Source organism: Coenobita brevimanus, chromosome 47, assembly GCF_032717465.1.
Source record: "Coenobita brevimanus isolate Jiangsu-jjx chromosome 47, ASM3271746v2, whole genome shotgun sequence".
NCBI lineage: Eukaryota > Metazoa > Arthropoda > Malacostraca > Decapoda > Coenobitidae > Coenobita > Coenobita brevimanus.
In genome coordinates this window covers 10151631-10164130 of record NC_137000.1, presented here as the reverse complement: position 1 = coordinate 10164130, position 12500 = coordinate 10151631, and the positions used below count along the sequence as shown (strand labels likewise).

Genomic DNA, 12500 nt, shown 5'->3' with positions numbered 1-12500 from the left:
TGGTGAAAGGACGGGGAGGATGAGGAAGAGTAGGGGAGGAGATGGGGAGAGAGAGTGGTGGAGATGGGAGGGAAAAGAAGGAGTGAAGGGAGGAAGGATGAGGAAAAGTAGCGGAGGAGATGGGGAGAGTGATGGAGAGGGTGGGATAAGAATAGGGGAAGGAAGGGTGGATGAGGTTGAGTAGGGGAGGAGATGGGAAGAGAGAGCGGTGGAGGTGGGAGGATAAAGAAGAAGGGAAGAGAGGGAGGATGAGGAAGAATAGAGGAGGGATTGGAGAGAAATGATGAAGAAGGAGGAGAAAGAAAGAAGAAAGGAAGAGAAGGGGGGGGGAAGTGGAAGTGGCAGGGGAGATTCAGGAAGGGAGAGATGGAAATGGTAACGAAGGGGGAAAGTGGGGAGAAAGTAAAGGGACGGGGTAGTAGAAGAAACGGGAGAGAAAGGAGGTAGGGCGAGGAAGAAGGGGAGGGAAATAGAGAGGTAGAGAATGAGGAAGTGAGAAAGGAGAGGTGTAGAGGAGGGAGGAACAGGAATGGAAGTGAGGGAAGGAGGGAAGGAAGAGAGGAGAGGGGTATTTCATGGAAGGGGAAGAGAGTCAGTGGCGAGACTCATGGGAAGAGGAGAGTATGCTGGGGAGTGTGGGGAAGAGGGATGTTTAGAGAGAGAGACAGACAGACAGAGAAGGGGGGGTAGGGGGGGAGGAGAAGCAAAATTTTCCTAGTGACACGATGGCAAAATCATAGATATGTGCACCCGAGAGAGAGAGAGAGGGAGAGAGAGAGAGAGAGAGAGAGAGAGAGGGAGGGGGGAGGAAGAGATAGGGGAATAAAAATAAAGTAATAACTGGTAGTGCTTTATTGAAACTTAAGAGATAAATGAAGGTAAATTGTACAACAGAGTAAACATATAAACAATGGCACTGGGAATGGTAGCCTGTTCAGTTCGGTGTCGTAGTTGCTGTTTGATTCTCTTTACCACCAGACGAGTGTGTTCAGTTTAGAAAAAGGTCTCTGATAGTAGTAGTAGTAGTAGTTGTTGTTGTTGTTGTTGTTGTATCCTAGGTTCATCTGAAGAGTGAACCAGGTGGACTGCAGGCTTAATTTGATGTCCTACAGTTCACCATCCATCCTTCGGGGGACAGGGATGTAGTTGTGGGAGGTTTGTACATCCGGGCAGTTGAGTGACCTAGCTATATCGGTGCCACCACGTGAAGGCGTCCCTGTCCAATGCCCTCTATCAGTAAAGGGGTTAATAAAGGCTGAATCTAACCCCTCCGTTGGAAAAGTCTCTCCTAAGCTGAATAAAATCGTCTGAAGGCAACAAGAATAAAGAGAATCAAAGGACATGGCCGGACTGGAGAGGCTTATGTTTGTTTATGAATACACCACATTATAATTGGCAAAAAAAAAAAAAAAAAAATGTAATGCAGGATGCTTTAATTTTCTTATTTATTTTATTGTTTATTTTCTTATTTAAAAGCCAGTCTAGTATGATATTGTTCTTTTCTCTTTAATAATACAGTACATGTAACTTTTAACGGGACTTAATGGCAAAGCACCGGGAAGTTACCGTATTAATTGTTTGACAGAAATAAAGACTGATGTTCTTTGTATATTCATCCACTCAAGTCTTCAGTATATGTAACCTGTTTTGACAATCATTTTTCTTATTAAAAAAAATGGGTGTGAAAAAATTACATTAAATATAGAATTGGCAGGTATCTTATTTATCTTTTTCTTTTCTCGACAAATTTTCTCCCCTTATCAAAGAAAATAACCCCCCCAAAATATATTAAAGATAGAGTTAGCTCCATCGATATCTTAGTAACCTGCTTTGACATATATATCCCTATCAAAAAAAAAATCCTAAAAATTACATTGATATTAGAGAGCTCCTTCAGGATATCTTGTACTCGTTTAGTACTGTGACATTTTTTATTTCTTGTTTCTTTTACCAGACGATTTTACACAGCTTACGAGAGGGATTTAGCAGTGAAGGGACTAATATTGATTGTATCTACCCCCCCTCAGAAAACCCCTCCATAGCTTAAGAAAATCGTTTGGAGATAGCAGGTATAAAAATAACACCGTCGTACTGAAAGGGTTGACATGACACACACACACACACACACACACACACACACACACACACACACACACACACACACATGGTATTGAAAGGATTAACCTATTTTGATATACGTTTTTCTCCTTACTTAAAAAAAAAATAGATTCAGAAATTACCCTGAAAAAAAGATAGAGTAAGAAACATATAGAGAGCACTACAGTTTACATGTATAAAAATAGTGGTATTCTTAACGTTAATGTAGTTTAAGTAGGATAGGGAATACCTCCTAACCTCACCCTAACCCCTCCTAACCCTACTCTTCCCGGCATCTCATGACCTCTACGCACCTGATCCCACCTCACACACCCACCCCCAATTGACAGTTTCACTACACACGTCTAACCTCACCATATGACTTCACTACACACACCTACTTACCTTACCTAGTCTCATCTCACACACCTAGCTCCAGTTGACAGCTTCACTACACACACCTCACCTCGCCATATGACCTCACTACATAAACCTGCCTACCTCATCTGACTGCCTTGCTATACACACCGAATCTCACCTTATAGCCACTGCTCACTACTTGAAGTGACTGCCTCACTACACACACCAAAACTCTCCTTATAAAGTAACTACACACACCTAACTCTACCTCATTTACAGCCTGACTTCACCCACCTGACTCCACCTCACACAACAAATAAAATCAACTCACACAACTTTTCTTCACCAAATCTCTCCTCACTGTTTCACCTTTCTATAACTCTCCTGCATTACTAAGCCACACCTCACTCTCACCCCCACACCTCATAACTTTATTTTCCTTCACATAATCAGCTCACAGTCCTCCCTCATAACCAGTCCTCGGCTCACAAACTGGTCTCACACATAACCCCACTCGTTAATCTCATCTCAGCCTCATCTTCAGCCCCACCTCATACGGTACCTCCTTACCTCAGCTGACTGTCTTACCTCACAAATAACCTCACTCCTCATTTAATTTAACTACTCCCCACTTCAAAACTAAGGTCATACTTAAGACAGTACTTAAAACTAACCTCACACACACACACACACACACACACACACAGCCCCATTTCATACTTTCACCTCCCAAACGTTTCTTCATAGTTAACTTAGTAGAACCTCACATCACATACAACCCCACCTCATACTCAAACCCTATCTCTTCCAAAATCTCTGTCACACACCCCTCACCTCACTATCTCACATCTCATGCTCACCTCACTCATCTCTAAATATGCACCTCACTTGCTTATCCTCAGCCTCGTCTCATGTTACGCATCTTACTCACCTCTTAGCATATTTTCTCACATACTCACCTGGCAGACCCACATCACTCACCTAACACCCCAACCTCACCTGCATCTCAGTTCATACACCTCACACCCTCACCTCACCTCTACTACTCGCCTCATTAACCTCTAAACCTACGACTCATCTGCATCTCCTTCACCTCCATACATACACGTCACCCCAAATACTCACAAGCTAACTTCATTCACCTCTAAAGATTCACCGCACACACTCACCTCATTCATCTCTAAACATACACCCCACAGACTCACTTCGTACTTGTCACTTCGTTTCCTCGTCATATCCACTTATAAATAATGAATGTGCTTTAACCCCTTCAGTACGATGACAAACTTTATTTATTTACTTATTTATTATTTATTTATTTATTTATTTAATTTTCGTTATCACCATTTAGTATTTTTTTCTGGGATGAACTTCTCGTAGTGAAGGGGTTAAAAGGTGATTCTTTCCCAATTATATGTTTTTATTATTTTTTTCTGATTCACATTTGTCCAAAAAAAATTGTTAGCTTGTATGAATCTCTCTCTCTCTCTCTCTCTCTCTCTCTCTCTCTCTCTCACACACACACACACACACACACACACACACACACACACACACACACACACACACACAGTAACGCTTGGTAACGTAAGTCCTCAAGACCTGGTAACATAGACCCCAGTAACGAGTATTGCGTAACATTGGTAACATCTCTTATGAATACTGATGTTGTGTGATGTGATGACGTTGGTAACACGAAAAATAAAGCTCTTGCGTGTTGGCAATGACGGTACATCCCTTACTAAATGATATAAAACAAAAAACTGGAGAAAAAATATAATAAAGGAGATAACCGAAGAAATAATTATAAAACAGAAAAACATGAAGAAAAATAATACAAAGAAAAAACAAGAAATAAGTATAAAGAGGAGAAAAACGGAAGAAAGATTTTAAAAAGGAGAAAACCCGAAGAAAAAATTATAAAAGAGAGAAAAAACTGAAGAAATAATTATAAAAGAGAAAATATGAAGAAAAAATTACAGAAAAGAGATAAAACTGAAGAAAACTATAAAAGGAGAAAAAACTGAAGAAACCTAAAAAGGAGAAAAAATTGAAAAAAAAAATGGAAAGGAGAAAAACAAGAAAAATTGTCAAAGGGAGAAAAAATTGTAAAAAATAATAAAGAGAAAAACAAGAAAAAATCATAAAGTATCAGTAGAAATAATTAGAAAGTACGATTAATATTTTATGCTGTCTCACTGGAAAGATAGAATCGGGACCTTTTAGAATACCGTACTTTGATTTCAGTACCGCTGGAACCACGGGAAAGATATTGGAATGTCTATACAGATACTCTCCTAACCAGAAAACTAAGGTCGTAATAATGTAAGCAAGCCCCAAAATGCTTACATTAATTTGTGACAACCTATGATGAGAATTAATTGCTCTGGATGCTAAATATGCTTAGTAATTGCCGAACTGCATGACTGAAGAAACGGCTGATAATATATATGTCAGAAATCATGATGCTCTTCGTAGCAGTCGGTTCAGGGCAATAAACACCGAAACGTACTAGAAGGCTCGGGAATCAGCCACCCGATCCTGTTCCGATCCGGTTGGCTAGTTCCGATAGGGCTTGTTTTTGTTATCCGATTTGCACACATATGTATTGCACCCAGAAGCTTGATAAATGACCAGCGGAAATAGGGTCTTGCGTCCACTTTTACCCTCTTAATTTAACACTGTAAATGTAAGTTCGAATCGTGTACTAAATATCCCGATCCTACTCTTTGCGTCATTTATGTTCTGATGCCTTCACTTGTTTTTATGATACTCCATTCGTAGTTTACATCCCTGTTTCCAAAAACTCTCAGTCTCTTCTTCTCAGTCTTTATTTTCAGCCTTCATTTCCTGTGCTATCATGGCTTGGTGTTTCCTGGGACGTATTCTCGTGGGATTAGGGGCCTTTCTTGTGTGTCTTCCCTTCTAGCTTACTTATTTATCTGATACGTTGATATATTCTCGTGTGTTATTTGTCCGTTTTGCCCCAATAAAGCGCACACACACACACACACACACACACACACACACACACACACACACACACACACACACACACACACACACACACACACACACACACACACACACACAGCCTGTTAAGATGTGTATTGCAATGTAGGTGGTTAAAAGGAGATGTTACTTTTCGACCACCTCAGCTTTATGGAAATTTTCATCATTGTACAGTTTCATTCCCGTAGCTCAGTGGCCAAAGAAGACAGTATTACGGCTTTACAGTATTTCCTTAGCACTTCTTCGTGATTAGCACAATATTTACTGTTTGTCCCTTGTTACACCTTGGCGTTCAAGATGGAGACAGATTTAAGACGATGTTAAAGAAAACGGAGAACGGGACCAAAATCTTGTGTTAATCTCTTGCATCTCCTTATTTTGGCGTTAATTTTTCTTGATGTGGCAATTTTAGGCCAAGTTGACGTGAAGAGAGTATAGATAGAGCTCGGGACTTAATTTTCGGTGTTCATTTTTCTTACAGTTTCTCATTCAAGTTGGAGATACGGCAAATTTTAGGCCAAGTTAGAATGATGAGGGTATGGAAGAGCTACGGGACTATTTTTTGGCTTTCATTTTTCTTACAGCTTAGCATTCATGATGGAGATATGACAATTTTAGGCCAAGTTGAAGTGAAGATCGTATAGAAAGCCTCGTAACCCCACGAGAATACGACCCAGTGAGTGGACGTAGATGAAATATTGTACTTTGTTATTGTCACCCGAGCCGAATGCACCAGGAGACGAAGTAGCCCATCTTCAACCCCTTCTGCCCGAGGATTTTGTTATTTATTGATTGATTTTATTATTTTGGCTACTTTCAACAACTTTATTAATTTAGGAGTAATCTCTGGAGCGGTCAGTCCCTTCAGTACGATATTTTTTTCCTTTATTGTGGCAAGTGACATGGTTTGTCGTAAGAGGCATATCGTAGTGAAGAGGTGAAAAACTATCCTCACTAATTCAGACCGATGACGTATTTTATTCTTACTATATCCAGACAATTATATTCCACGGTGGAGACTCGTACTGAAGGGATTATTGAGGATTTATCGAAGTGTCTAAATTCTCTAAGTTGAAGTAAGTTGTCTAGAGATGGCAAGACTAAATTGAGGAACGCGTCATCGGAGGGAAGTGGTTAGTTTTCTCTCATTTGGCTAGTGACTTCTCCCGTAGTGAAGAGGTTGGCTAGTAATGCCTCTAGTAGTCAAGGAGTTAGCTAGTGACCCCCTGTGGTGGTAGCGCTAGTCATCACAGTCAGGGGTGGTGGTGGCAGGCGGTGCGGTAGTTGTGGTAGAGGTGGTAGTTGTGGTGGTGGGTAGGGGGTAGGGTAGGGGGTCGGCGGGCCCTGTGGAGTACGGGGTCGCGGAGTCCCTGGCGGTGATGGCGCGGCCGAACCAGGAAGGACGGCGTCTGGAGGTGTTGAACTGGCGGATGAGGTCACGCTGGGTCTGGGGCTGTGGCCGGGGCAGGCGTGGCGGTGACCTGATCATTGGCAGGATGCTGGCCACGCTCGTGTGTCTGGCGGGGAGAGGAAGAGTGGACTGGATGGTGGTGATGATGATGATGATAGTAGTAGTAGTAGTAATAATAATAATAATAAGAATAATAATAATAGTAGTAGTAGTTGTAGTAATAATAATAATAATAAAAATAATAATAATAATAATAACAAGAAGAGGAAGAAGAATGTTTTTGTTATATTATTGTAATGGTGGTGGTGTTGGTATTGTGATAATATTGAACATCATCATCATCATTACCTTACCATTTGATAAAAGGAAACTGAGATTGACAGTTTGATAAGACAGAGTATGCATTGCCCACTTGTTAGGTTGGTATATCGTGGGTAGGAAGGCGCTGGCACAAAGGTGGGTCTGCATGAGAGAGAGAGAGAGATTATCACCCTCCTGTTAGGCCTGGTATTACGTGGGTAGTAAGGCGTTGGCACAAAGGTGGGTCTGCATGAGAGAGAGAGAGAGAGAGAGAGAGAGAGAGAGAGAGAGAGATTATGACCCACCTGTTAGGCCTGGTATTACGTGGGTAGAAAGGTGTTGGCACAAAGGTGGGTCTGCATCCGCCGCTGGGGTCTTCCTGGAACCCTCCCCGGCACGACACGCGGATTATCGACGGAGCTGAAACGGTGGGCAAGTGGGTTACGGTGCCCGGTGGAAGTGAGGCGTGACGTTGAAGTGTTAAGTGGAAGTGAAGTGACATGGGTAAAACTGAAGTGTTAAGTAGATGTGTTGGATGAAGTAGCCTGAAGTACTAGTAGCGAGATAAGAAATACATAAGAAATATACTTCAAGTGGTTAAACCGAAATTGTTGGACAGAACTGAAGAATTTGAGCTCCGTAAAAAAAAAATAATAAAAAATAAAAATAAAAGACGAAAGAAAATGAAGTTATGTAAAAAATATTTCTAATTACTGTATTTTATATATATATATATATATATATATATATATATATATATATATATATATATATATATATTGTAAATTTATGTGTATTTATCTGTTATAGGGTATTTATATAAAGACTGAAAAGAACTGGAAGTGGGTGAAATGTTGTGACTACAAATTTATGCGCTTCTTTATAAGTCATTTCAGTATTTCATTTAAGTACTTATTCTTTTATTTTATTAGTTCACATATTGTTTATTTACATATACAGTATATTTATTAGTATGCTGCATATTTATGAACAGTTTATTTATTTATTTATTATTCTGGCAGGTGTGACTCACCCCTGTTGGAGACAGGTGCAGCCATCTCCGCCATGATGACTGGCAGGTAGTAGTTTAACAGGTCACCGCCAGGGGGGCTGGGGGCGCCGCTCCCCCCTCCTGCAATCACAACTAAGGGACGGGTAGTGCGGGGCGGGGGAGGGAGAGGAGGGAAAAGGAGAGGGGAAGTGAGGGAGGAGGGAGTAGAGTGGGTTGGGGGAGAGGGAGGGGATGGAAGGCGGGGAGAGGGGAAAATGAGGAAAGGGAGGATGGAGGAATAGGGGAGAGGGAAGGGGAACGGAGGGGAGAAGTGAGAGACGGGGAGATGGAGAAATGGGGAAGGAGAGAGAAGAGGAGAGGGAGGGGAAGGGAAGGGAGTGAGGAAAAATGAAAGGCAGAGAGAGGAAGAAGTGGGGAAAGGGAGGATAAAAGATCAGGGTGAATAATAATCGTCTATGGACATTAATAGTAAGATCTAATAGTAGTAGTAGTATTAACAACAACAACAATAATAATAATAATGGTAGTAATAATAATAATAATAATGGTAGTAATAATAATAATAATGGTAGTAGTAGTAGTAAATAATAATTGTGTGTGTGTGTGTGTGTGTGTGTGTGTGTGTGTGTGTGTGTGTGTGTGTGTGTGTGTGTGTGTGTGTTTTGACCTATACGGTAAGGTATAATTATCATTAACAATTATCATTCAGTAAACTATAAATAATTCAGATAAATAATTGATTATAATAATGTCATCAGGTTTTTATCAGTAAAGGATATCAATTGCAAAGATAAAATTGCAATAATATACGTGTAAAAAAAAGGAGTCTTGCATAAGGTATTGTGAGTAACCTTACCTCTGACCTTTGCTGGAGAGAGAGAGAGAGAGAGAGAGAGAGAGAGAGAGAGAGAGAGAGAGAGAATAGTGGTTTGTGTTCATATTACCCTTTTTATTTCTTGCTCCCCGTTCAGATATATTAATTTTCTTTTGCAGTGCTACAGTATAAAACATTGTATCTCTCTCTCTCTCTCTCTCTCTCTCTCTCTCTCTCTCTCTCTCTCTCTCTCTCTTTTGCTCGCTCGCTCGCTCGCGCGCACCGTATACTGTTTTTTTTTTTCCCCAGGCACATGCACACACACACCGCCCATTGTTCAGTCAGTGTATTACAGACTACCTAGTGCAAAGAATCACCAAGCCTCGTTATTTTGTATGCCGGTACAACAATGTAAGCCTCAGCAGTGTGAAGGACGTTTATTGAAGTGTGCCCTATAATTACAAGTTTTCTCACAAAAAACGGGCCACAAAGAAAACGGAAATTTAAGTTTTTGTATGATCGAATGAAAAAAACAAATACTTCCTTTTTTCATATCACTTTTCCCTGTTTACCTCAGCCTTATATAAATTTTGACTCTCTACATAAATTTTGAGTGTATATTTCGTGATTATTTTCAAGATTTAGCACATTTTTGAGGGAGTTGAGAGGAAGGATGAGTGTGGTGTTGCCAGACGACTTCGTGCTGCTGCCGCCCCGGGTAAAAGTTCATTTGTTTGGCAGTGACCTCGTTTTGGGCAGCCTTGAGGTGGGAGGAGGAAGAAAAGGAGAAAATGGAGGGATGTAGAGGTGGGAGGAGGAAGAAAAGGAGAAAATGGAGGGATGTAGAGGTGGGAGGAGGAAGAAAAGGAGAATATGGAGGGATGTAGAGGTGGAAGGAGGAAAAGAATGGTAATGATGATGGTGGTGGTGGTGGTGGTGATGATGATGATGAAAAAACAAGGAGGAGAGTGGTAGTGATGATGATGATGAGCGTGATGATTATGATGATGAGGAGAGTGGTGATGGTGATGATGAGGAGGAGATTGGTGATGATGATGAGGAGGAGAAATATTAGAAGGGACAATTCTATGGGGAAGAGGAATGTGGAGAGGAAAAAAAAAACAGAGAGAGAGAGAGAAATCATCCCCCTTTTGGTGAATGGGGTGGGTAAAATTACATACCCATAGATTTTGTCTATATTTTTAAAAGGTACACACAAGAGTAACCAAGATTATTAATATTTTGTACAGCGTCTCCAAGGCTCTAGGTTCAAAGCAGTGAACACACACACACACACACACACACACACACACACACACACACACACACACACACACACACACACACACACACACACACACACGGTATAATTAAGGTTACACAAAAAGTCGGCGATTTCAGCAAGGGTGTTATAAGGAATTGGATTCAAGAGTACAAGTTCGTAGGCGTAATAGTAACCGTGAAAATGTGAAGTGCTGGGTAGTGGGAGAAGAACAGGGGATTCGAGTGGCCTTCAGAAGCACAGGGACGAGAGGGACGAGTTAAAAAAGACGAAAGTGTGATAGAGAAGGGAGGAGGAAGTGGGGAAGTGAAGTACCGATATGATAAGTGAAAATAGGAAGGTGACAAACACGAAGAAGCGGAGAAGGAAGAGAGGAAGTGGAAAAAGATACCAAATGACAACAGGAAGTGGGTACATGGAAAGAAGTGATAAAGAAGAGGAAGGAGAGAAGGACAAGGTGGAAATTTAATATGTTGTGCTAATCCCAGACAAATAAACTTAATGGAGTGATAAAATGAACTGGGTAGCCTAAATGAGTGGAGGAATTGATGCCAAGAAAGGAGCCGGATAGAGGAAAATGTGTGGAATTAACTCAACTGTAGGAAGAGGAAGAAAAATGAAGGAAAAAGAAGAGGAAAAAGTTAACCGAGACGCGTGGGTGGAATCTGTACATATATTGCTTATTTTGAGAGAGGGGGGGGGAGAGAGAGAAATATGACAGTGAAATACAAAGGGAAAGTGAGCGAGCGAACAAGAAGAGGAAATCATTGACAGGAGGTAGTTGGATTGGAGGGATGGGAATGGGAGTGGGAGGGGGAGAGGGAGAGAGGGAATGGGAGAGGGAGAGAGAGTAGGGGAAGGGAGGAGAGGGGAGAGTGCATGGACAGGGTTTAACGGAAGGGAAGGGGAGGGGGAGTAGAGAGAACAGGACAGGGTTGTGGAAAGGGGAAAGGTAGGGGGAGGGGAAGGAAGTTAAAGGGGAGGGGGAGGAAGACAGAAGTAGGGGGAAGAAGGGAGAAGATAGGGGAAGAGGAGAGAGTACTGGAAGAGGAGAGGTGGAGGGGACGAGAAAGGAGAAGAAAAATAGGGAGAGGAAGAGGAATCGGGGAGAGTACAGGGATGAGGGAAGGAGAGGGGAGAGGAAAGGGAGAGAAGAGATAGCATGGTGGTGAAGGGGCAAGGGGAGAAGGGGAGGGGAAAGAGGGGAAGGGGGAAGGTAGGGGAGGGGGAAGAGGGAGGGGAGGGGATGGTGACGCTGGCAGGGGGAGGTGGTTGTCAAGGTGTTCGGGTCAAGCCAGTTTGAAACCCTTATTTTTTTTTTTTTTTTTTTTTTTAGTGGCTTGCTTCCTCTTGCTAACATTCTCTCTCTCTCTCTCTCTCTCTCTCTCTCTCTCCAGAAGTAATTATTTTCCTGAACGATTTTGACACCTCCCCTTCTGATTGACTTCCTAAGCAGTTGGCAGCAAAATAAAGAGGAAGAGGGGGTAGGGGGATGGAGTGTAGAGGGAGGGGGTTAGAGAGGGGGGACGGGAGAGGGGGAAGGGGATGTAGAGTACCTTATGTAGCCTCTCCCCCTGCCAACCCTTCCACCTCCCTCGCTCCCCCATCCACCCCAAACCCACCCATCTTCTACCCACCCCCACCTCTACCCTCACTCTCATTTTCACCTCCACCCTACCCCACCTCACCCTCACCCCCCCACCCCTACTTCCACTCCTACCCCCACTCACCCTCACCCCTACTCCCACCCTCACCCCCCACCCTCACTCCCACTACCACCCCCACCTTCACCCTCACCCGCACCCCCACCTCCACCCATTTTTGTCCCCACCCCACCCACTCCTGTCCTCTCCCCCTTCCCTCAACCCCCGCCAGAGGGAGCCGACAGTGTATTGGTTAGATCGTCCAGGTCGTAAATAGGAGAACCCGAGGTCAATTTTCGGGCCGGTCAGATTCCTAGATAAAGTTCGTTTCCCTTTCTCTCTTTTCATCCAGTAGTAAAATTAGGGACCTAGATATACCGTCGAGGTTACAAGTCCTGTTCTTGGGGAGGATTAGGACTTAGAAGAACTGACTGTGTGCCTAAATGATCCTCGTGTTGTTGATACGCACCAGTCTGAGCCTTCCTCATCACCATCTTCCTTATCATCATCATCATCGTTATCATTATCATCATCATCATCATCATCATCATCATCATCTTCCTTATCAT

General features: G+C 42.5%; 1 protein-coding gene across 1 annotated transcript in view; it reads right to left on the bottom strand.

Annotated features, from left to right (window-relative positions):
- Positions 1 to 12500, bottom strand: part of LOC145399022 (uncharacterized) — a 17026-nt gene that overhangs the window by 3833 nt on the left and 693 nt on the right. The window contains exons 2-4 of the mRNA XM_080271751.1: positions 8214 to 8324; positions 7486 to 7600; positions 6825 to 6986 (exon numbers count right to left, since the gene is read on the bottom strand). Of these exons, the coding sequence (XP_080127877.1) occupies positions 6825 to 6986; positions 7486 to 7600; positions 8214 to 8324 (388 nt within the window). The remainder of the gene's footprint in view (positions 1 to 6824; positions 6987 to 7485; positions 7601 to 8213; positions 8325 to 12500) is intronic.